The following is a 26,933-nucleotide window of genomic DNA, read 5'->3' on the forward strand; positions in this document are numbered from 1 at the left end:
TCTCTATACCTACAGCAATACCTAATGTGAGAATTGAAGCTAAAGAATCAGAGGTATTAAATATATTGCAAAACTTAAATGCAAACACTGCGGTAGGCTTAGATGGAATATCAGCTCGGGTGTTGCGTGAATGTGCAAATGAATTGTCAACCCCTCTCACCTGGATATTTAACTTAAGTTTGAACTCTGGTATGGTCCCTAGGGAGTGGAAGTTAGGCAAAGTGGTTCCTTTGCATAAGGGTGGCTCTAAAACTGCGGTATTGAATTACAGACCAATCACCATCTCAGGAGTAGTGGTAAAAGTATTGGAAAAGTTGGTTAAAGACAAAATTCAAGAATGGGTGGATCAGGATATGATACTCTATAGAGGCCAACATGGTTTTGTTAAAGGTAGATCCTGCCTTAGCAATCTATTAACTATTCATAATAGAATAACATCTGAGTTGGACAAAGGAACTGGCTACACAGTGGTACTTCTGGATTTTGCTAAGGCTTTTGACAGGATACCCCATAGAACACTGTTACGCAAATTGGAGCAGATGGGAATGGATATTAAATTGGTGATATGGATAGGAGAATGGCTCAGGGAGAGATACCATAAGGTGGTGTATGGCGGAGCCGAGTCCAGAATGAGGCAGGTGACCAGTGGTGTGCCTCAGGGCTCTGTGCTTGGGCCAATGTTGTTTAATTTGTATATAAATGATATAGGAAACGGCTTAAAGGGAGATATTCAGTTGTTTGCTGATGATGCAAAGTTGTGTAGTGCAATAAAAAATCAAGCTGATGTTGAAAGTTTGCAGGAGGATTTAAATAAGCTGGTAAAATGGGCAAAAGAAAATGGATGTCAGTTCAATGTGGAAAAGTGTAAAGTCATGCATTTTGGGATTAAAAGATTACCAGCTGTGTACTACATCGATGGAAAGGTACTCCAAGAGATTGATGAGGCTAGGGACTTAGGGGTATTGGTAGATAGGGAGATGAAGTTCAGAGGACACATTGCTAAGGTGTCCAAGATTGCACATAGGATTACTTGGTTGTTGAGGAACACACTGACATCCAGAGATAAAGAGGTTATTATTCCCCTTTATAAAGCATTGATACTTCCACATTTGGATTACTGTGCTCAGGTCTGGTCACCTGGATTCCTTGGAGATGAGGAGGCTGTGGAGAGGGTTCAGAGAAGAGTGACCAAGTTGGTGAGTGATATAAAAAATGCTCCCTACATTGATAGATTGAGAGCTTGTGGATTGCAGAGATTGGTTGATAGGCGAAGAAGAGGGGATATGATAGAAACATTCAAATTACTAAAAGGTTTTTATAGGATTGATGCAGGGGAAATGTTTCAGCTGTGTGAAAGTGATGGAAGAACAAGAGGTCATCTCTGGAAATTAAAGAAGAGTGTGGTTAACAAAGGTGTCAGAACAAGGTTTTTTGCCTGGAGGGTGGTGAATGAGTGGAATTCATTGCCTGACTTAGTTGTGAGCTCTTCGTCTGTAAATGAATTCAAGAAGAGATATGACAGATATTGTGTTGCTAGTTTGGGTCTCCCGTGATGAGTACTGACTCCATGGAGATACCCGTAATAATAATAATAATAATCAAACAGCAAGGGATTTCAGCTTGGACTCATGAAACTTAATGACACACCTGTACATTGTGGTGTCAAACATGTATCTGAAAGCTTAGAATGGGTAGGGGAATTAAAGGATATGTGCACTGTTTTGAAATCAAATTGAAAGGTTGGGATGAAAAGGAAGTTATCTGAAAAGAAAACGAAGTAGTAATGAGTATAATTAAAAAATAAAGAGTTTCCCTTCCTTTGGGGAATGATAATGACTGAATAAATGAATAATAATGAATAATAAATTCATGGATCATTAGCATATCCAAGTGATTCATAAAAGTGTAATTTAAAAAAAGGCTGAATATTATTTTTTCAAGAATCAAGAAAGTTTAATCAACACATTATAATGCTGCCCTACACCCCATTGAGCAACACAAACACTCACATTCACACACTGTATGGCATTATGGAGACCCAATAATTAGAGGGCTAGTTACTGACAGAGTCCATAAGGTCTGCTATCCGGGTGGGAGAATGAGTATGATGATAATTAAGGCATTGTACATGAGGAAGAAACGAGCAAGAGAGTTAGTTGTGATTGTAGGGACAAACGATCTAACTGAACATAAGAAGGATGTGAGGACGAATATCAGGAGACTGTTGAGAAATGTGAAAGATAACAGTGTAGTAGGAAAGGTTGTCAGTGTGTTACCCAGGTATGATGACGATGAGTTGTGACAGACAGCCAAAATCATGAATGGAATACTAGCAGAGCTGTGTGAGGGAGGGGAAGGGAATGGAGTTTGTGGATGTATGGCACATGTTTGAGGGAAGAATGAAATTATACAGGCATGATGGCTTGCATTTAAATAGATTTGGAGTTAGTGTGCTGGATGAAAGTGTAGTGCACGCAAGTATAGTGTGTGATGCGTGCCAGAGATCAGAAGAAAGAGATGAAGGGAAAAATCAGGAGAGTGATAGCAAAGAGACAGAAGTGATTGGCATTGGAAACTGTAGTAGTGTGAGAGAGGACGAGAGAAACGGGAATACAAGAGGAAATGGGGGAGAGCTCGGATGGACAGGGAGACATGGCATAGAGAGAGTGAATATTGAAAGTGGCAGTGAATGTGTGTATGGAGATGGACTATATTGCAGTGTGGGTGGAGAAGTTGAGACTGAGCAGTTTCAATTTGTATGAAAGCCAGAAGTATCAGAAATAAAGGGGATGAAATGGTTTCAGTGATTGAGTTTATTCTCCCCCAAATCATTGGAATAAGTGAAACATGATTGAATGAAGATGATATCATAACAGGAATAGAAATGGAAGGGTATAGTATTTTTCATGAGGATAGAAAGTGCAGGAAGGGAGGGGGAGTGCTGCTGACAATAGCAAACGAATTAAGTCCACATAAGGTAGACGTGAAAGGGGGAAATAGTGGCAATGGTTATGCGGCATTATGGTGTGATGTGGAGGTTGAGAGGAAGACATATTTAGTTGGATGTTGCCATCAACTTGGTAATGTGGAAGGTGGTGTTTATGAAGAAATGTATAAACAACTTGGATTAGTGAACAAAGGAAGGATAATTATTATGGGTGATTTTAATTATGGTGGTATAGATTGGAATGAAGAGGAAAAGGGAATGAGGAAAATTAATTTCTCGAGTTCTTGAGAGATAACTATCTCAGGCAGCATGTAAAAAAGGGCACACGAGGATCAAGAGTTCTAGATCTCATCCTTTCATCGGAGGATGTAATTGTTAGAAGGGTTTCACATTTTCCTCCAGTTTGTGAAAGTGATCATGAAATAATCACCTGTGTTGTTGCTAGTCATATGCAGACTTTTGTGAGGAAAGGATATATGTGGAATTATAAGGCTGGTGATTATGACAAGTTTAGGAGACAACTTGGAGCTATAACCCCCCCCCCCCCCCACCCCCCCCCCCCCCCACCCCCCCCCCCCCCCACCCCCCCCCCCCCCCACCCCCCCCCCCCCCCACCCCCCCCCCCCCCCACCCCCCCCCCCCCCCACCCCCCCCCCCCCCCACCCCCCCCCCCCCCCACCCCCCCCCCCCCCCACCCCCCCCCCCCCCCACCCCCCCCCCCCCCCACCCCCCCCCCCCCCCACCCCCCCCCCCCCCCACCCCCCCCCCCCCCCACCCCCCCCCCCCCCCACCCCCCCCCCCCCCCACCCCCCCCCCCCCCCACCCCCCCCCCCCCCCACCCCCCCCCCCCCCCACCCCCCCCCCCCCCCACCCCCCCCCCCCCCCACCCCCCCCCCCCCCCACCCCCCCCCCCCCCCACCCCCCCCCCCCCCCACCCCCCCCCCCCCCCACCCCCCCCCCCCCCCACCCCCCCCCCCCCCCACCCCCCCCCCCCCCCACCCCCCCCCCCCCCCACCCCCCCCCCCCCCCACCCCAAACTGCTCTTGTCACTATTATAAAAGGCAATTATATTACTAAAGCAAGAGTGCCCCTTAATGATTCCATGTTGACTATTACAGATAACATTACCCATCTTAACAACTACTGATGAAACAGAAACTGACCTATAATTAGACACTTCCAGTCTGCTACCGCTCTTATGCAATGTCGCTATTTTACCATCCTTCCATTCTTTGGGTACCTTTCCCGTAGCCAGATTTTCATTGAAAAACCAGATCAATGGAGCTGTCAGTTCTTTAGCACATTCTCTCAAAACCCATTTTGAAATACCATCCAGTCCCCACAGCTTTACTGACATCCAGAGTGCTCAGTATTTGGAACACACTCTCCTCTTGCAGCTCTCAACGTCGAACCTGCCCAATTCCTCTAGTAGTAAAACTTAGTTCTCCAGGATGAAGTTGTTCAATGAACAATAATATGTTCATTGAACAACTCCACTATGTTCTCTGCATCAATCACTCAATTCCATTTTTATCCTGCAATATCATTCTTCCACAATCATTTCTCCTCTTACTGGCCACATAGCAAAAAAATTCCTTAGAATTTTCTTTGGATCTTAGCGCCAATCTCTTCTCATATTCCAGTTTTGTCTTCCTTACCATACTAGTCACTCTCCTGGCCTGAGTCTTATATTCTTCATACTTCTGCACTCCACCCCTCTCCTTATTTCTCTTTTGTAATCTTTTTTTCGCCTGCAGTTCCTGTTTGATATTGTTTCTCAATTACTTCACACCAAATTGTGTCCTCTTCTTCACTCATGGAATACAGCTTACTATTGCTTCTAACAAATATTCCTTCACAATTTCCCAACCACTACTGATATCCTGGCCTTCCAATTCCACCCTCCATGGAACGTATAGAATTTTTTTTTTTCCTAATTGAAATTTAATGCACATATTTTAAAGTATTATACAATAATGCAGTGTTCTATTTGTTCCTAGAATTAGTATGTTTTTTTTTTTTTTGTGCTACAGGTGCAGTAGATCTTGATGCTATTGAAGATCCTGTTGAGAGAGCAGCAACTGAAGGGATGATCAATAACTTTGGGCAAACACCTTGCCAGCTTTTAAAGGTAATTAACAAGCATTTAGTAATTAGATGGTAGATTATAAACTGTAAAAGAACAGTTACCATAATTTGATTTTAATGCAGCTCACAAACAACTAGGTGACAAACAACTTGATGACCAGACATTTGGGTGACAACTAACTACAGGTATCTTTTCCAATATATATTATCGCTTTATAATAGATATCTCTTTCATTCTCTATCATCTGCTGGCCTGAGCCTATACAGGCTAGATGATAGTGGTGTCCCTCACTAATATTGTGGGAGTATTTGAACTGTTGTTCAAATGCATTCATTGTCATTCAGAATCATTGTTTCTGAATGACAGAAACAATGATTTCATGAAACTTGAGGATGTTGCTGATTAGAGGGGAATGCCTATGATTTTTATTGCTGGATGAAATATGGACGGATTAGCATGACAGTGAAGGTGCTATATTTGAGATTATTATAACTCATAAGATCTTAGCTGCTTTTGAAACTTAAAATTTCAAACACAAGCACTATTTTACTGCTTAACTATAAAATAATAATAGATTACAAAAATAAAGAGCAACAAGGCTTCAATTTGGCGATGCAAAATCACATAAGCAAAGTGATTATTAAATCCATTATTTCAAAGTTGAATGTAGAAACTATGATAATTTTGTAAGGTAAGTGGAGCAGAGAACTTATGGGAATACATTCCCCAGCATTCATGAGTTGCCTTAGTGTGGACTACTTAAAATACATAGGTGCCATTTATTATCCTTTCTTTTAATAATGATTTTCTGAATTGCTTTGTCTAAAGACCCTCTTGTTACTGAGAAGATTCAATTTCAACAAGTAGTATTACTATTTGGGGTGCTTAAGGGTCAAAGCTGTATAACTGAGAGGAGACCTCGACATAGCCTTTAAAGGAATGCAGAGAACTGACCAGGGCTTCTGACCTAATGTCCAATCCACACCTTCTCGTGGTGCACCCTGTTGGGTATCTACCTGGATACTGAACGAACAAGGATGGGCTCACAATTTAGGATTTAGCCGACCAAATTGTATTCCTATTGGTTAAACCAAAATACAAAATGATAGTACAACATGACAAAATGTCATGCTGACTGGGGCGTCATCCTGTTAAACAAGGCCCCCGTTGTTTTCGCCAGGGAACCAGGGCGAACAGTGAAAAGTCAGCTACTGGAGCAAATCCTAAAACACACCCCAACTCAATATCACCAGAGTTAAAGATCGCCACTATCAACATAAGAAGCCTGAATGGCAAAGAGATGGAGCTAGCATAGGAATTTGATAAGTACCAGATCAACATAATAGCGGTGACTGAAACAAAAAAGACAAAAACTGGTGAGATCTTTCTGAGCAGTAAATACAAAATGTTATATTCAGGCAATGACAATCAAGGTAAAGAAGGAGTAGCTATAGTATTCAACACAAAATACGAGGCTCATTTTCTTGAATGGCAGGCAGTGTCAAGTAGAGTGATGTAGGGCAAATATCAGAATGGGGAACTTGAAGGTTCTACTAAGATAGAAGTGGAGGAATTTTTTGAGGCTCTAGAGAAAGCTACTGACACAATGAAAAAGGAAAAGTTGGTCCTTGTTGGGAATGTAAATAGCAGAGTGGGAAGTGATTGTCAGACATACAAAAATATTTTGGGAAAATTTGGAGAAAAGAGCAAAGCTAATGATAATGGCAAATACCTGTTGGATTTCTACTCAGGATATGGGCTGGTTATTGCTAACACCATGTTCCAACATAAAAATGTGCACAAATTCACATGGAGAGAAGAGGCAAGGAATAAGAAAAGTCTCATTGACTATGTTATTGTTGATAGTGATGTTTTCTCCCTGGTGCAGGACACCAGAGTGTACAGAGGATTTGAAATTGGAAGATCACTATTTAGTCTTGAGCAGCATAAAATTGAATTTCATATTGAAAAGAATGACATGTAAGAAAGTTTTAAAGCAGATAAAAGTTGAGCAGTTCTCAGATGTGAACTGTAGACTGAAATACATAAAGATTATTGAAGGAAACATGAAAGAGTTTGAGAACAGGAACCAAACCTTGCAGATTCAGTGGCAAGCCTTGAAGAAAACCCTGATTGATTCAGCCAGAGAGGCATGTGGTGAATTTGTGTGCAAGGATAGAAAAATCAGAACTGCATGATGGACACACAGGAAGTTAAAGAGACAGTAAAGAAAAAGAAGAAAGCATATCAAAAGTTCCTGTCAAATAAGTCAGCTTGTGCTCTCAGAGAATACAGAGATAAATGTAAGAAAGCTATGCACTGTGTAAAACTAGCTAAACAAAAGTCATGGGAGGACTTTGGCAAGAATATAGAAAATAAATATCAAGAAGGTTGCAAAATATTCTGGAGGTTGTCGAAGAAGCTTAGAAATGGAGGAAAGAGTGCTGTAAAAGGAATTAGAGATGATAAAGGTGATGAAAATGGAAGAAAAAGATATCCTTGAAGTATGGCATAATTACTTTGAAAAACTGCTAAATGAAACAAGCAGTGATAGCACATTGGTAAAAAAACACTCAACAGGCATACAGTCATGAATACATATCCATACTTGAAGTAGAAAAAAGCCATTAAAGGCTTGAAATGTGGAAAGGCTGCAGGAGTAGATGATATTCGACCAGAAATGCTGAAGTATGATGGTATAAAAGTCTTACAGTGGCTGCACTGCATAGTTCAGAATGCCTGGACAGAGGGACGAATTCCAGATGATTGGAGTAGAACTCTCATAGTACCCATATATAAAAAGGGGGAAATAAAACTGACTGTGAGAATTACAGAGGTATATCCCTACTGAGTGTTCCTGGTATGATATATGCACATATACTTGAGAAACGGTTGAGAAGAATTGTGGAAGAAAAGTTTGGTGAAGAACAAGCTGGATTCAGGTCAAATAGAGGCTGTCAGGGATCAGATCTTCACTTTATGACAAATAGTGGAGAAATCATGGGAATATAACAAAGATCTGTATTTAAGTTTTGTTGATTTGGAAAAGGCATATGACAAGGTGCCAAGAGAGAAGCTATTCAATATACTACAGTTATATGGTGTCAATGGGGGCACTATATAAAGCAATACTTAGTCTTTATTTGAGTTGTAAGTCAGTAGTTAGAATTGAAGGAAGTACAAGAAGATGGTTTAATGTTAAATCTGGAGTGAGACAAGTATGTACATTATCCCCTCAGTTAGTCATTATCTATATGGATCTCATTATGAAGGAAAGTGAAATATTAAACATGAAATCAAAATTAGAGATGTTAATGTCAGCCCTTTGCTTTATGCAGACAATGTTATACTTCTAAATAAATCCGCTACAAGTCTGCAAGATTCTCTGACTTAATTGAATAACTGTTGTAATAGATATGGTATGAAGGTCAGCAATAAAAAGACAAAGACATTGAAAGATGTTGAAAGTTTATTTTTCACTTGGTCAGACTATAATAAATTTAGTTTAATCCTGTATCCAAGTGTGTGCAAACAAAGTTTGCACCTGAAAGTATCTTCAGGACTGGGGTAAAGTGGTACAACACCAGGCAACTCGTTGCAAAGGTGGAGCAAGCCACCAACACTCCTATCTCAGTATCTCCCATAACGCTACATCTCCTTGCGGATATGTATAATGTTATGCATTAAGGGAAGGACCACTACCCAGATTAGTTTCGACCTTTATTGAATTTCTTCAGTGAGAGCCAGGCTCAAGTGGAGATACCAAGGCAGAAGCATTACAAGGTCATCTCCTCCTATAGGAGCTGCCAAACGGTGTGCCACCTTTTTATTAAATTACTGGATTTAGAGAAAGATGTTGAAAGTTTATTTTTCACTTCGTCAAACTATAATAAATTTAGTTTAATCCTTTATCCAAAAGGAAAACTTTCTCCAAAAGTTTTGCATTATGGGAGATACTGAGACAGGATTTATCCTAAAAGATAAATCCAAAAGGAAAACTTTATCCAAATGTGTTTCATTATGGGAGATACTGACATGCAAGGAGTTGCCCGGTGTTGTACCACTTTACCCCAGTCCTGAAGATACTTTTAGGCGCAAACTTTGTTTGCACACCACTTGGATAAAGGATTAAACTAAATTTATTATACTCTGACCAAGTGAAAAATAAACTTTCAGCATCTTTCTCTAAATCCAGAGTAATTTAATAAAAAGGTGGCACACCATTTGGCAGCTTCTATAGGAGGAGATGACCTTGCTAATGCTTCTGCCTTCTTGTATCTCCACTTGGGCCTGGCTCCCACTGAAGAGACCTCAATAAAGGTCGAAACTAGTCTGGGTAGTGGCCCTTCCCTTAATGCATAACATTATATATATCTGCAAGAAGATGTGTTTTCCATTGTGGGAGATACTGAGATAGGAGTGTTGGTAGCTTGCTCCACCTTTGCAAGAGAAGTTGCCTGGTGTTGTACCACTTTACCCCAGTCCTGAAGATACTTTTAGGCACAAACTTTGTTTTCACACACTTGGATAGTGGATTAAACTAAATTTATTAAAGACAATGAAAATAGGTGGAATCATTGAAAATGTCAACTGTGTTTTGAATGGGAAATCTGTGGAACAAATAAAATATTTCAGCTACTTAGGCACAAGTTTTAGTGAAGATGGTAAATTAAATATGGAAATAGACAATGGAATCAGCAAAACTGGTATGGTGGGAAGTCAACTGAATAAATTCATATGGAATAAGAGAGAAATTAGTCGGAACACTAAATTTGCTGTAAAGAAGACAGTGTTCAAACCAGTTTTAACATATGGATCTGAGAGCTGGGGTCAGAAGTAAAACACTTGATCAAAGACTAGAGACCGCAGGATATGAGAATCCTGAGAAAGAGTATAGGCTGTGAACAGATGGCATCAATGGCAATATCATATTAAAAACGAGAATATTAGGAAAGAACTTGATATTGTCAGCATCCAGGAATGCGTCAGCAGAGCTAATCTCAGGTGGTATGGTCACTTAAACAGAATGGGCGAGGAAAGATTAGCAAAAGAAGTGTGCTCTGCTAAGTTGGCAGGGAAAACGACCAAGAGGAAGACCAAGATATAGGTGGATTGATACGGTACAAAGTACCTTAGACAATAGACATATAAGATCTGGTAATATTGGAGTCTTGACAAGTAACAGACTGGTTTGGAGGAAAATTGTAGATAGGAAGTTAGTAATGATGTAAATTTTTCATGTAGTACTATCATATCCTGTACACCCCCTTGAGGGTACATGGCAGGAATTTGATGATGATGATGTATTACTATTTACATTTATTCCTCTCCATAGTTATAAAGATGATGCAGCATTTGTCTTCACTTGGAAAAACCTGTGTTCAAATCCTTTATAGGTAACAAGGAACTTTTATATAGGTTTTAAAGCTGAAGACAAGTTTATCCAGTTAGTCTGTCAATCATAAGCAATTTAATAAATTTTGAGATTTCATATTAGGGAAGTTCATTACATTTTAAATTTAAATATCTGAGTTTTATTTTTTTAGGAGCCTCATCCAAAGAGAATGTCTTTCCCAGAAGCTGTGACAAAAATGTTAAAATCTGAAACTCGACCTCCAAATCTCTTTCTTTTTCTTCAGAACTTGAAAATTTTTTTTGTAGAGGTAAGTAGAATGTGTTGCATGTCTGATTATTTGAATTTGTTTTAAATAATAAGTATAATTTTATGTTAATGGCAAACACAGAATATTGTAGATGAAATTGTCAGATATTAAAATATGTCATTCCATTCATGTTTTAGTATTTAATTATTCATAAAAAAATTTATAACATGATTATTATTCCTGTTTTTTCTCTTCCATCCATAATCTACTTTATAAAGATAATGGTGAAGACAGAATTATATATTCAATGGACTCTTTCTTGTAAATATGTTGAAAGCTGACCTGGTTGGCCAAGTGGTTATTGTATCCACTCTCCAGCCAAGAGGCTGCGGGTTCAAATTCCACATAGGCATGGATGTTTGTGATTGTCCTCTCCCAATACGGACTGGGTCACCATGGGAGTAGTAGACGCAAAACCTCCCGCAATGGGAGAAGCCTTCACCCTGCAGTGGGTAGAAAAATAGACTGTTAATTTTTTTTTTTTTGTAAATGCCGAAATAACTCTTTTCCTTTGTGTAGATGCAAACATCATTGATCACTTGTAGCTTAGTCAATAATGATTTTTGTTACTAAAATAAAGATCCAGAAGGATTCAGTTCGATGATGCAAAATTACATATGCAAAGTGGATATTAGATCCAGCATTATTTCAAAGCAGAATGTAGAAACTATGAGTTTCATACGGTAAGTTGACCAGAGAGCTTACAGGAATACACTCCCTGGCATTCACCAGTCGTGTTAGTGTGCACTACTTAAAAGACATAGGTGCCACCCAAGCGTCTATATATTTGCCTTTTATTAGTCCATTTTGATAAGATTTCACTGGCCTGACAGCTGTTTTGAATTGGTTTATTCTCTTCAGAGACTAGGCAGAAACCTTAAGCGAACAAAAACTCTCGTTCAGTACTAAGGAACTGGAAATGTCAGAGAAGTATATTTTTCGTAAGCAAACTGTAGGTCAGTGCATAAAAGTAATTACTAAAATAAAGAGTCAAAAGGATTCAGTTCGGTGATGCAAAATTACATAAGCAAAGTGGATATTAGATCCAGCATTATTTCAGAGCCAAGTATAGAAACTATGAAAGTTACATTAGGTAAGTTGACCAGAGAGTTACTTTTACGCACCGACTGAGAGTTCGGAGACGCATATCCGGACACTCTGGGGAGGGGGTCCATATATTCTCCTCCTATTGCTCCATTTTGATAAGGTTTCACTGCCTGACAGCTGTTTCGAATTGATTTCAGAGACCAGGCAGAAACCTTAAGAGAGCAAAAACTCTCATTCAGTAATAAGGAATTTGAAGTGTCGGAGAGGTGTATTTTTTGTAAGCGAACTCTCGGTCAGTGCGTAAAGTATTTACTAAATAGCCAAAAAGCTTCATTTTGGCAATATAAAATTATATAAATTAAGTGAATATTAAATTCAACATTATTTCAAAGCCAAATACAGAAACTATAAAAGTTTCGTACAAAATTTCACCATAGAGCTTACGGGATTTATATAATTTTATTGATTTATTTATATAATTGATTTATATAAATCAATTATAATTATAAATATAACTTATTAATTAAATTGATTTATATAACCACTTGATTTACATAATTTTACATCACTGAAATGAAGCTTTTGGGCTCTTTATTTTAGTAAATACTTTATGCACCGACTGAGAGCTCGCTTACGAAAAATACACCTCTCCTACACTGTGAGTTCCTTAATACTGAATGAGAGTTTTTGCTCTCTTAAGGTTTCTGCCTGGTCTCTGAGGAGAACCAATCAGTTTGAAACAGATGTCAGGCCAGTGAAACCTTATCAAAATGGAGCAATATGAGGAGAATATAGGAATGCTTGGTGGACAGTGACTTGAAGTTTAGAGATCACATTATTATTACATAACACCTCCAGGGAGGCCAAGGACTCATCGAGGGAGGGCACCCACTCCACAACTCTGTCACCGCCACTCAATCCGCCAACTGACCACAACTACACAAACGGCATCTGCCGCCGACCACCACCACCACTAGTATTTCCAAAGACAATCGCAAACATCCATGCCCACGGTAGGATTCGAACCTTTTGGCTGGAGAGCAGATATACTAACCACTCGGCCAACCAAGCTGGCACATTGCTAAAATTGTAAGAACATCCCAAAGATTATGGCAATAATGAGTAGGACATTGACATACAGAAGCAAAGAGGTTATGTCTCCTTTGTATCCTTTGTATAAAACTTTGATCAGGCCACATATGTACTACTGTGCACAAATTTGGTCACCTGGTTTTCAGGGTTGTGAAGCTGTATTGGAGAAAGAGTCCATAGATGATTTACCAAGTTAATGTCATATATTCTGGAATATCAGATACGAGCAGAGGTTCAGGGAAAATGCAATTTACAGAGCCTTGTGAATAGAAGAATAACAGGGGATATGATTGAGACATATAAGTTGGTGCAGAGTTGTTACCAGATAAATGTGGAGAAGCTAATTCATAGAGTAGAGGGAGGCAAAGGTAGAACTAGAGGCCATCCATGGAGACTGTATAAGGAAGGTGTGAGCACAGAAGTGAGAAGCAAGTTCTTCCCTTGAAGAAATGAAGAATGGTTAGTAAGTTTAATGCATTGCCTGAAAGTGTGGTGAGTGTAGAAATTGTGATTAGGTTCAAGGTATGGTTAGATAATCTTTTGGTATGAGAGATTATCGATCTCCTGTGATGAATCTTTTTAGTTCATAGAAGCGAGATGTTAATAGAAAACTATACATTAATATCTCTAATATTAACAAAGGACCTTATTGTCAAGCACGGGTTCTTGCTTTCACTTGTAAGGTGATGCATTCATAGTTGTGCAACTGTGAGCAGGATTAAAACTTTGGTTATGTTTAGATTATTGGGATTTAGCATTAGCTTTATACCATATATTTCCTATCTGCCTCATAGTAAGAATTTTCTGTCTTTCTCGTGGTAATAATGATATAAGATTTCTGAAACATTCCATAATACTTAGTATCTTTCAGAATAGCTATCATCGGGATTGACTGAAGCTAGCATGCAATTTGAAATTACTTTGATTTCAAATCTCTGGTATTCTGTCTTTGACATGTTCTTGGATATGCTTGTGAATTAGCTTTTTCAATCACCCATAGCATGCATCATTAAAAGTGAACCTTACAGGATAACTCTCTCCCTCCTCCTCCTCCTCCAAGGTATTTTAGGAGAACCATGTTTAATTTTTATAGAATAAAGGATTACATTTTGATAAAGGGAAGAAAAGTGAACAATATGAAAGTGAGCAGCAATGTTTAGATTTTATACTCTTTGAAGATTCTAACTGGTTTGTTTATTGTATAACCATCAGATAAGAAATAACATGTCTAATTTCTTTATTATTTGTGCAACGAGTTGGTAAATCAGAGCAAAGCAGTCTTCTGTCAGTTAACTCTTACTGGCATCTGATGTGTTGTTTTGTGGTAAACATGTGCATGCAAATACTTAGAACTTGAAGCAGAAAAATGCCAAAGTCTATGTATGAGATCATGGAAACAAATTAAAAGGACAGATGGAAAAGTAATTATTTGAATAGAAATGTAGCCACATCTATCTTCAACCAACACCATAACCAAGCTGAAAGACTCCCGGTATCTTAAGGATGCTTAATAAAATAAAATGTACATCCTTACTAATATGATATAGAGAGAAAAATCTAAGAGTACACAGATCATTTTAGATCTCATTTGTTTGAACATAAATATTTAATTTTTCTTATTATTACACAGGTATGATTCAGCTGCTTCACAAGTGGGAGTACAAACTCGTATACAGCACTCTTTGTTCTTTTAAGCTACCAGAATCTGCTCACTATGTATTTATTAATGGCAGTGATGTTGGTGTGTAATTTTCTGTTGTTGTTTTTTTTTAAGTTTTTTAAAATAAGAACCAAAACATTTTAAAATAAGAACCAAAACAAACTTTCAACAAAATTTTTTGTTGAAAGTTTGTTAATCGTCACTTGGTTATACTATAAATTAAAGATGCCAAGAAATTATATTCTTGGTTTCATCCCTTATTCAAGTGTAAGCAAACAAAGTTTGCACATGAAGTAACTTCACGACTGGGCTACTTGTATATAGAGGCTAATGACTTCACATCAGTTGCCTTAGTATCCCATAATGCAATGCACACATTCTTATGGACATGTATAATGCTATGCATTATGAGAAGGACCACTACCCATACCAGTTTTGACCTTTATTGAGGTGAAAAAGTAAAGGGTTGTTCATCATAGGCCTAGAGTAGTTAGTATAGGGGTGCAAGAGAGCCTGATAGTATTAGGAAAAATAAAAGATGGATAGATAGTATAAAAGATAGAGAAAAGACCCTCCTTTGTATCATCATATAGCCAAAGGCTATCAGTTTTCCTTTTTCCCCTATCTCATATAGATGAACAATCAAAAAACCAATTGAAACTAAATACAAAGATGACTGATACCCATGTGGTTAGCCTTATCTGAGTTAACCAACTTGAGTTGTCTTTCTCTGCCTGGGATTGCTCTCTAGTCATCCCTGCAGTTAATTGACTGTAATACCACATTGAATTAAGAGGACGGAACTATTTAAAAAAACCTCTCATAGTAAGACAGAATTTTATCTCCCCCTGGTGAATATTGCATGATGTGGGTGGTCTACACCATCTAGTCATAAATGTGATATCTCCTAGAATGCTTCTTTCTAAATACAAAAATCGTCTGATTGAACAGTAAAATTTCCACAATACAATATTATAAAGCATTTGGATATCATATTACTAGTTTTCAAATCAGTGTTTCTTTCTAACCGTCCATAAATGGTATTTTAATTCGTTAATTATAAAAATCAAAATTCTCTTCCCATTGCTGACAGGTGGTGGGTAGTGCAAAAAAATAACCTGTAGTAAGCAGTGGACTGCCCAACACATTACATAATCTATTCCAAATATGCAGGGCAAGAGGACAGATGTAGAATGCATGTTCTACTGTTTCCAATCGGTAACAGTTGTCAGGGATTGGATCTGTGATGTTAAAGTACCTCCATTTGATGGTATTGATTGGAAGGTGGCCATATACAATTCTCAAGCAAGATCCCTCCTGTTAGGGTATCTTTGGAACGTCAACAAGTTATGAAAGAAAGTATTGTTGTCAATACCTAACTGTGAAACTTTGTGGTGAAAGAGATTAAAGATTTCTTTATACCAAATTTTACTTTTTTAATGGAAAAAATGTCAATTCCAGAGTGAAGTCTCATCAGTGGGAGCCAGACCCAGAAGTGATACCAAAGTTGAAGTAAATCAGAAATAATATATTATCCATATACAAAGTAGCCAAAAGGTGTCACACACCTTATTATTAAAATACTCTGGATTAGAAATAGACATTGATAGTTTTCACTTAGTTATGCTATAAATTAAAGATGCCAAGAAATTATATTCTTAGTTTCATCCTTTATTCAAGATAAGCAAACAAAGTTTGCGGGTGAATATCCCATAATGCACAGCATTATATGTGTCCATAAGGATATGTGTTCTGCATTATGGATACTAAGCAGTTGATGTGAAGTCATTAGCCTCTATATACAAGTAGCCCAGTCATGAAGTTATTTCATTCCCAAACTTTGTTTGCTTACACTTGGATAAAGGATTAAACCAAGAATATAATTTCTTGGCATCTTTAATTTAAAGTATTTGTTTTATATTTGTGTGTGTGTGTGTGTGTGTGTGTGTGTGTGTGTCCTTCTAGCAGTGGCCACATAAACTATTCCTCATATAAACAAAAAAAATGCATTTTTATGTTCTTTTATGAGATCTAGTTTCTCATAAAAATGATAAACTAGATCACAGATTTGAAGAAAGAAAGAGAGAAAATAAAGTTGAATTCAGTATTATGAAGAGATATGTTGATATGTACAAACAATTAAACAACTAGGGAACCTTTTCTTTGTTATAAAGTAGTTCACAAATATCTTTCTTATTTATTACGGCAGGCAACATACTTTCATTTGTAATTGTTATAATTCTTGACCACAGAGATTAATGGATAACTATCTCTTATTTAGAAGTATTGGTCAAGTGTTAATAAACTATTTAATAACCAACTTGTTTTAAAATTGAAGTGAAATTTCTTAGTTGAATTTAAGGGTTGACTTTTCTTATGTATTATTATTTATCATGAGTCCATGAGTCAAGAATGAGTCCATGAGTGTGGACTTGAATGAAGTTAAGAGTAGTAAAATATATGATTAAGGGTATGGAGAGTGGTATGCATGAGGAGTGCTTGGCTGATGGGACAATAGAAAGAGTGGCTTTAGCAATAAAGAGAGGGCATGAAGCAGACAAGATGATAGTTATGGTGGGTACGAATGACCTGAGAGGTAGTATAAATCGGGTAGGAAAAGATTTAAGAACATTATTAGATATTGTGAAGAGGAAAAGTGTCGATGGGAGAATAGTGTGTGTGCTGCCTCGTTTTGACAATTACGAGTTAAGTAGACGAGCAATGATAATGAATGATATGATTGCAAGAATGTGCAGAAAAAGAGGTCTGGAGTTTGTTGATGTTTGGAGTGTGTTTGAAGGAAAAAGGCAGTTGTATGCTAGAGATGGACTGCATCTTAACATGGAAGGACATAAGCAATTGAAGAAGTTATTGTTTTCTGAACAGGTTGAAGTTATTGGGCAGGGAAACTAATATTGAAAAGGTTGAGTGTAAGAGAGAGAAACTTTAGCACTGATTGTGTATTTATTGATCCTTATAGGCTGAATGAATTGCAGAAGAGAGGGGATAAAAATCGGCATAGGACTACGGTAATTAATGACTTATATATCAGTTCTAAAGCCGGTACAAGATCTAGAGGGAATCTGCAATTTTTGTATACCAATGCTAGAAGCATTCGAAATAAGAGAGAAGAATTTTTGGTATTAGTCAGTGAAATCTCACCAAAAGTTGTAGGCATTAGTGAAACTTGGCTGTCAGCAGAAGATGTGGTCACTGGAATTGAATGTGATGGGTACACTATTTTCAGGGAGGATAGAGAAGATAGAACAGGGGGAGGAGTACTGTTGATGATAGCTGATGTGTTGCAGCCAAAGAAAGTAGTATATCATGATGATAGACATGTGAATAAGAGTTCATTTGAGGCAGTCTGGTGCGAAATAGCGACCAACGCAACCAAATATACAGTTGGATGCTGCTATAGGCCAGGGAGTACGGGGGGAGATATTGAATTCATGCATCAGCAACTTAGTGCAATGAGTGAAGGCTTGGTGATTATTATGGGGGATTTTAATTACGGTGATATCAATTGGAAGGAGGAAATATCACGTAGCAAAAAGGAAATGGAATTCATACATCTTCTACGAGATAATTACTTGAAACAGCACGTAACTGAAGGGACACGTGGTGTGAGAGTGTTGGACCTGGTTATTGGTTCAGAGGTTATATGCATAAGTAAGGTGTCCTCGTTACCTCCAGTTGGTGAAAGCGATCATGTGGTATTGACTTGGGAGGTTGCAAAATCTGTGGATTTTTCTATTAAGAAGGGGTATGTACGGAACTACAGGTTAGGCAATTATAACAAGCTTCGGAGTGAGCTTGCAGCCATCCCATGGCAGAACATATTGCAAGGGAAAGATGTTAGCAGTGCTTGGGATAAAATCAGCGGGTATCTGAGGAAAGCAATATCAGATTGTGTCCCCATGGTTAGGAGGTCAAACAAGGCAGGCATTAGATGGATGAGCAGTAGTATCAAGCTTGAACTGCAAAAAAAGAAAATGTTATGGAGAATTTACAAGGAGAAAGGCGATCAGGACACCCATGAGCAGTACAAGGCTCAAGCTAGGAAAGTTACCAGCATAGTAAGAAAAGCTAAATCAGATTATGAGAAGACCTTAGCCAAAGAGATCAAGGGTAATCCCAAAGAGTTCTTCCGCTATGTGGCAAGTAAGAGGAAGAATGACTTCGGAAGGATAACCTTAGTGGGTGCTGATGGTATTGAGGTGACAAAATCAGATGTAATAGTCGAGTTACTGAGTGATCACTTTTCAAAAGTCTATCACCCAAGTGAGGATATCTCTATACCTACAGCAATACCTAATGTGAGAATTGAAGCTAAAGAATCAGAGGTATTAAATATATTGCAAAACTTAAATGCAAACACTGCGGTAGGCTTAGATGGAATATCAGCTCGGGTGTTGCGTGAATGTGCAAATGAATTGTCAACCCCTCTCACCTGGATATTTAACTTAAGTTTGAACTCTGGTATGGTCCCTAGGGAGTGGAAGTTAGGCAAAGTGGTTCCTTTGCATAAGGGTGGCTCTAAAACTGCGGTATTGAATTACAGACCAATCACCATCTCAGGAGTAGTGGTAAAAGTATTGGAAAAGTTGGTTAAAGACAAAATTCAAGAATGGGTGGATCAGGATATGATACTCTATAGAGGCCAACATGGTTTTGTTAAAGGTAGATCCTGCCTTAGCAATCTATTAACTATTCATAATAGAATAACATCTGAGTTGGACAAAGGAACTGGCTACACAGTGGTACTTCTGGATTTTGCTAAGGCTTTTGACAGGATACCCCATAGAACACTGTTACGCAAATTGGAGCAGATGGGAATGGATATTAAATTGGTGATATGGATAGGAGAATGGCTCAGGGAGAGATACCATAAGGTGGTGTATGGCGGAGCCGAGTCCAGAATGAGGCAGGTGACCAGTGGTGTGCCTCAGGGCTCTGTGCTTGGGCCAATGTTGTTTAATTTGTATATAAATGATATAGGAAACGGCTTAAAGGGAGATATTCAGTTGTTTGCTGATGATGCAAAGTTGTGTAGTGCAATAAAAAATCAAGCTGATGTTGAAAGTTTGCAGGAGGATTTAAATAAGCTGGTAAAATGGGCAAAAGAAAATGGATGTCAGTTCAATGTGGAAAAGTGTAAAGTCATGCATTTTGGGATTAAAAGATTACCAGCTGTGTACTACATCGATGGAAAGGTACTCCAAGAGATTGATGAGGCTAGGGACTTAGGGGTATTGGTAGATAGGGAGATGAAGTTCAGAGGACACATTGCTAAGGTGTCCAAGATTGCACATAGGATTACTTGGTTGTTGAGGAACACACTGACATCCAGAGATAAAGAGGTTATTATTCCCCTTTATAAAGCATTGATACTTCCACATTTGGATTACTGTGCTCAGGTCTGGTCACCTGGATTCCTTGGAGATGAGGAGGCTGTGGAGAGGGTTCAGAGAAGAGTGACCAAGTTGGTGAGTGATATAAAAAATGCTCCCTACATTGATAGATTGAGAGCTTGTGGATTGCAGAGATTGGTTGATAGGCGAAGAAGAGGGGATATGATAGAAACATTCAAATTACTAAAAGGTTTTTATAGGATTGATGCAGGGGAAATGTTTCAGCTGTGTGAAAGTGATGGAAGAACAAGAGGTCATCTCTGGAAATTAAAGAAGAGTGTGGTTAACAAAGGTGTCAGAACAAGGTTTTTTGCCTGGAGGGTGGTGAATGAGTGGAATTCATTGCCTGACTTAGTTGTGAGCTCTTCGTCTGTAAATGAATTCAAGAAGAGATATGACAGATATTGTGTTGCTAGTTTGGGTCTCCCGTGATGAGTACTGACTCCATGGAGATACCCGTAATAATAATAATAATAATCAAACAGCAAGGGATTTCAGCTTGGACTCATGAAACTTAATGACACACCTGTACATTGTGGTGTCAAACATGTATCTGAAAGCTTAGAATGGGTAGGGGAATTAAAGGATATGTGCACTGTTTTGAAATCAAATTGAAAGGTTGGGATGAAAAGGAAGTTATCTGAAAAGAAAACGAAGTAGTAATGAGTATAATTAAAAAATAAAGAGTTTCCCTTCCTTTGGGGAATGATAATGACTGAATAAATGAATAATAATGAATAATAAATTCATGGATCATTAGCATATCCAAGTGATTCATAAAAGTGTAATTTAAAAAAAGGCTGAATATTATTTTTTCAAGAATCAAGAAAGTTTAATCAACACATTATAATGCTGCCCTACACCCCATTGAGCAACACAAACACTCACATTCACACACTGTATGGCATTATGGAGACCCAATAATTAGAGGGCTAGTTACTGACAGAGTCCATAAGGTCTGCTATCCGGGTGGGAGAATGAGTATGATGATAATTAAGGCATTGTACATGAGGAAGAAACGAGCAAGAGAGTTAGTTGTGATTGTAGGGACAAACGATCTAACTGAACATAAGAAGGATGTGAGGACGAATATCAGGAGACTGTTGAGAAATGTGAAAGATAACAGTGTAGTAGGAAAGGTTGTCAGTGTGTTACCCAGGTATGATGACGATGAGTTGTGACAGACAGCCAAAATCATGAATGGAATACTAGCAGAGCTGTGTGAGGGAGGGGAAGGGAATGGAGTTTGTGGATGTATGGCACATGTTTGAGGGAAGAATGAAATTATACAGGCATGATGGCTTGCATTTAAATAGATTTGGAGTTAGTGTGCTGGATGAAAGTGTAGTGCACGCAAGTATAGTGTGTGATGCGTGCCAGAGATCAGAAGAAAGAGATGAAGGGAAAAATCAGGAGAGTGATAGCAAAGAGACAGAAGTGATTGGCATTGGAAACTGTAGTAGTGTGAGAGAGGACGAGAGAAACGGGAATACAAGAGGAAATGGGGGAGAGCTCGGATGGACAGGGAGACATGGCATAGAGAGAGTGAATATTGAAAGTGGCAGTGAATGTGTGTATGGAGATGGACTATATTGCAGTGTGGGTGGAGAAGTTGAGACTGAGCAGTTTCAATTTGTATGAAAGCCAGAAGTATCAGAAATAAAGGGGATGAAATGGTTTCAGTGATTGAGTTTATTCTCCCCCAAATCATTGGAATAAGTGAAACATGATTGAATGAAGATGATATCATAACAGGAATAGAAATGGAAGGGTATAGTATTTTTCATGAGGATAGAAAGTGCAGGAAGGGAGGGGGAGTGCTGCTGACAATAGCAAACGAATTAAGTCCACATAAGGTAGACGTGAAAGGGGGAAATAGTGGCAATGGTTATGCGGCATTATGGTGTGATGTGGAGGTTGAGAGGAAGACATATTTAGTTGGATGTTGCCATCAACTTGGTAATGTGGAAGGTGGTGTTTATGAAGAAATGTATAAACAACTTGGATTAGTGAACAAAGGAAGGATAATTATTATGGGTGATTTTAATTATGGTGGTATAGATTGGAATGAAGAGGAAAAGGGAATGAGGAAAATTAATTTCTCGAGTTCTTGAGAGATAACTATCTCAGGCAGCATGTAAAAAAGGGCACACGAGGATCAAGAGTTCTAGATCTCATCCTTTCATCGGAGGATGTAATTGTTAGAAGGGTTTCACATTTTCCTCCAGTTTGTGAAAGTGATCATGAAATAATCACCTGTGTTGTTGCTAGTCATATGCAGACTTTTGTGAGGAAAGGATATATGTGGAATTATAAGGCTGGTGATTATGACAAGTTTAGGAGACAACTTGGAGCTATAACATGGAATGAGGAGTTGAGCAGTAAGGAAATAAATGCTGCATAGGAACTTACAAAGAAATACATAATAGCATTGATGTATGAATGTATCCCAAAGGCCAAAAGGCTGAATAAGGTAGGTGTAAAATGGATGAATGTGGAGCTTAAGCATGAAATCTGGAAAAATAAAGTACTTTGGAGGAAGTACAAGATGAATAATGGTAATCAGTCACATGAAGAATATAAAGAACAAGCCAGGAGAGTGACGCATTTAGTAAGGAAAACAAAAGTAGAGTATGAGCAGAAATTGGCAAATCACGCTAAGAAAAACCCTAGAGAGTTTTTTAGATATGTGACAAGTAGATGGAAGAATGATCATGGTAAGATGAAGTTAAGGGATAAAAGTGGTAGAATGGTAACTACTGCAGAAGACATTGTTGAGGTATTCAGTGATCAATTTATAATGTGTTTCATCCTGATCAGGGTGGACTCATGAGGAACTTAAGTGTAGAGGACATGGGAGGGGATGGCTTAATTGTGAGTGAACAGGAGGTATTTGAGGAAATAAATAAACTTGATGTCAATAAGTCAATAGGATTTGATGACATATCACCAATCATCTTAAGGGAATGTTCCAGGGCATTGGCATGCCTGTTTAATAAGAGTCTTACAACAGCACATGTTCCAAGGAAGTGGGAGGAGGGTAAATTGTTCCACTGCATAAAGGTGGTGATGAGGCAGTAGCTTCAAATTATAAACTGGTCTGTGCATCTGGAGTTGTGGTGAAGGTCCTGGAGAGATTGGTGAGAAGTAGGATACAGAAATGGATTGATAACAGCAGTATTCTCTGTGGTTATCAGCATGGGTTTGTTAAGGGGAGATCATGTTTCACTAACTTACTTATTTACTATAACAAGGTGACAGATACCTTGTACAGAGTAGATGCATATACTGTGGTGTACTTAGCTTTTGTAAAGACTTTTAATAGACTGCCACATTACAAGCTCTTAAATAAATCTAAACAGATGGGATCACATAACAGACTTCTGTGTTGGATCAGTGACTGGCTGTCAGATAGGTATCAGAAAGTTGTATATGGGGGTGCAGTATCTCGAAAGAGAAAGGTCACCAGCAGCATGCCGCAGTGGTCAGTTTTGGGGCCGTTTGTTCAATTTGTATGTTAATGATATTGGGTTGGGTTTAACTAGTGATATCCAGCTGTTTGCAGATGAACAACTGGGGAGAGCAATGCACAGTCAAGCATATGCTAATGCCTTACAAGATGACCTGAATAGATTGCATGAATGGGCAGGTAAGTTGAACTGTCAGTTGAATGTTGTGAAGTGTAAAGTTTTGAGATTTGGTAAGCAATGATAGAATGCAAAGTGTACACTTGGTGGGGAAACTTTAATGGAAGTAGAGGAGATGAGAGATCTAGGATTGATAGTAGACAAGAACCTGAAATTCAGGGGCATCACATTGAATAATTGCAATGATGCAGAGAACCCTGACATGCAGAAATAGAGAGGTTACGATTCCATTGTATAAGGCCTTGATCAGGCCTCATATGGATTATTGTGCACAGATTTGGTCGCTGGGTTTTCATGGTGATGAGGATATGTTGGAAAGGGTACAGAGAAGATTCACAAAGGTAGTCAGTGGTCTTTGGAATGTGGAGTACGAGGACAGATTGAGAGAATGTAAGTTGCAGAGCCTTGTGAACAGGAGGAAGAGGGGGATATGATTGAGACATATCAACTGGTCAGGGGTTGTTATCGGGTAGACATGGAAGAGATTTTTCATAGAATGGGAGAGGGGAGTAGAACAAGAGGTCATTGCTGGAAACTGTATAAGGAGGGTGTAAACAGAGGAGTGAGGAGCAGGTTCTTCGCATGGAGAGTGGTTGGTGAGTGGAGTGCATTTCCTGAGTGTGTTGTGGATGTAGACACACTGAATCAGTTTAAGATGCAGTTGGATGAGCATTGTATGCAATAGTGTGTACCTCCCATGATGAGTCTCTGATTCCATGGAGGTCAAATGTTAATAATAATAATAATAATAATAATAATTACCAGAAAGCCAAGTGGGACAATCTTTGCAACTTCTGCTCTTCACTTCTTTGGTCAGATTACTTTTTCTGGTCACTGAACCAAACCTATATGCAGAAAGAATCACTGAAATAATACCCATCAGCCTAGAAACATTTATCCCTTGTTCCACCTTAAATTCTCATCCCCTATCTAAGCCTTGGTTTACTCCCACAGGTGTGCCAATATTGTACAAAAGAAGAGTCAGCCATACCACAAATGACTTGCATCCAAAACTTCATCTTTCTATACAGCCTACACTCAACCCCAGACTGCAAAATAATTATCTTCACATCGAAAACTGATTTTGAGAGAACTAACAACAAGAAACTTGTATCCTGCCCAAACGGCAGCCATGCCTTCTAGCTAAAGCTATTATCTGTAACTTCTGCCCACCATTATTACACCCAGATGGTACTATTGCATCATCACCTATAGAAAAAACCAACCTCCTGGCTTCCTACTTCTCCTCCAACTCTTGCATAGCTGATCATGGTAAATCTCCCCCAACCATTCCAAACACCCAATACTCAAACTTTTACCAAAAAAAAAAAAAAAAAGAGATCAGAAAAATGTTGCTCAAACTGGATACCAAAAAATCTCTTGGCCCTGATCGCATCCCTCCAGTTGTTCTAAAGGTCTGTGCCCCAGAGATGACCCCAACTTTATGCTGCCTATTTACACTTTCTTATTTCACTGGTATCCTGCAGTCTGGAAACTAGCCCATATATAGAACCTATTTCTAATAAGAGTGATAAATCCTTAGCTTCAAACCATCCAATTTCTCTCAACTTATTTCTTTCTAAAGTAATTAAAAGAACCATCAATGTCCAACTCTTATACTACCTTGAAGACTCTTCATTTAATAAATGACCGACAGTGGATTCTGTTACTGTCAATCAGTAGGAGATCTACTAACCTATCTGTGGACAAATGTTGCAAAGATTTGGTGAATCTCAAGTAATTACTCTTAATATCTCCAACGCTTTTGACTGAGTTTGTCACAAGGCCTATTAGGAAAACTCCCATCACTCGGTCTATTCCCAGACTTCTGCAATTGGGTAGCCAGCTTTCTGGACAGACTTTCACTTTGAGTGATGGTGGATGGCTCTTATCTTCTATCTATACAAATAATGCTGGGTAGCCGACAAGACTCTGTTCTTTCGCCCACTCTCTTTTTTCTATAGAAAAATGATCTACTTCAGCTGATTGCCAATCCAGTACACAGTTTTGCTGATGACAGCACATTACACTCCTCCTTTTTCATTTGATAAACCCTTTGAAGAACAAATCACCACAGCCTCCAGAAATCTAACCTCTACCACCTTCAATTCTGAACTTCAAAGAATTTGTCAATGGGGTTTGAATAACATTGTCCACATCAATGCCATGCCAGCAAAACATAGCTCTGCATTATTTTCCAGAACTCTGTTATGGAAATCTCCCTTGACAATACTCAAATCTCTATTCAAATTGAAATTCACCTTCTCAGAATAACTCTAATCTCTCTCTTGGTACAAACATATCACAACTACTGCTTCCTCTGCATCCAAAAAATTAGGCTTTCTCTTTTTCTCAAGGTGTTACTTTATCTCAGAACAGCTGTTTACCATATACAAATCACAAATCCACCTGCCCATTGAATACTGCTCTCATATCTGAGGTGGTGCCCCTGAGAGCTGCATGAAAATACTTAATTCTAGAAAACAGCAGTTAGATTGAATGATGAGCCTTCTCTCACTAATACACTCCACTCACTTTCACACAGGTGTTCAGTCTCCACAGTCTGCATCTTCTATAAATACTTCTACAGCTGCTGTTCATCAGAATTGACATCAATAATTCCCCCAATCGCTTGCAAATCTGCCCAAACACATGCAGCAGCTAACCAGCACCCTCTCACAGTTCAACTCTAAACCCACAGAACAAATTTCTCATCTTCTTCATTTATCTCTACCATTGCTGCCCTTGAACAGCCTTTCCACCACGTGTTTCCTAAGGAACATAACTTACAGCTTTTCATATGAAATGTGAATAAGTTCCCTATCGCTCAGCCACGGTACTAACATACTATAGGTTGATCAACCTCCCGTGAATGGGCTCTCCTTAAAAATATAAATACTGTGTGTGTGTATACAAATCTTTAAAACTGTACAATACATAAAAAATTAATAAATTTGCAAATTTCATTTTACATTCATTTATATATATAACCTGAAATTATATAACTGGATCAATCACCAGTGTGCCACAATCATTTTCTCTGTGTAGATTTTGTATTTTATTAATAAATTAGAAAATTTGTATTTTTTGTTTGTTTATAGGCATCCACAATTAATGTACCTATAGTGTTCATTACTGTGCCAAAGACACCTGCTAGATCATTTTTACAGCAGGGAATGCTAGAAGCATTGGTCACAGTTGCTCAGAATGGGATGGTTGGCATCCATGGATGGCTTCCATATGATAGAACTAAAGCTATTCCAAACTACTTCACATTTGAAAAAGATGTAACTATGTCAAATAACAAGTAAGATGCATTTTGGCTTGGTATTGTTGTAGTTAATAATTGGCTTTGATCATTAACCAAAATATTA

General features: G+C 38.5%; 1 protein-coding gene across 1 annotated transcript in view; it reads left to right on the plus strand.

Moving 5' to 3' along the window:
- LOC150109672 (neurobeachin-like protein 1) overlaps positions 1 to 26,933 on the plus strand; it is a 1,254,229-nt gene that overhangs the window by 1,126,822 nt on the left and 100,474 nt on the right. The window contains exon 52 of the mRNA XM_090413954.1: positions 26,661 to 26,866. Coding sequence (XP_090270080.1) covers positions 26,661 to 26,866 — 206 coding nt within the window. The remainder of the gene's footprint in view (positions 1 to 26,660; positions 26,867 to 26,933) is intronic.

Source organism: Typopeltis vanoorti, chromosome 2 (genome assembly GCF_054136105.1).
Source record: "Typopeltis vanoorti isolate ZY-2024b chromosome 2, IOZ_Tvanoo_1.0, whole genome shotgun sequence".
NCBI classification, from domain to species: Eukaryota; Metazoa; Arthropoda; class Arachnida; order Uropygi; family Thelyphonidae; genus Typopeltis; species Typopeltis vanoorti.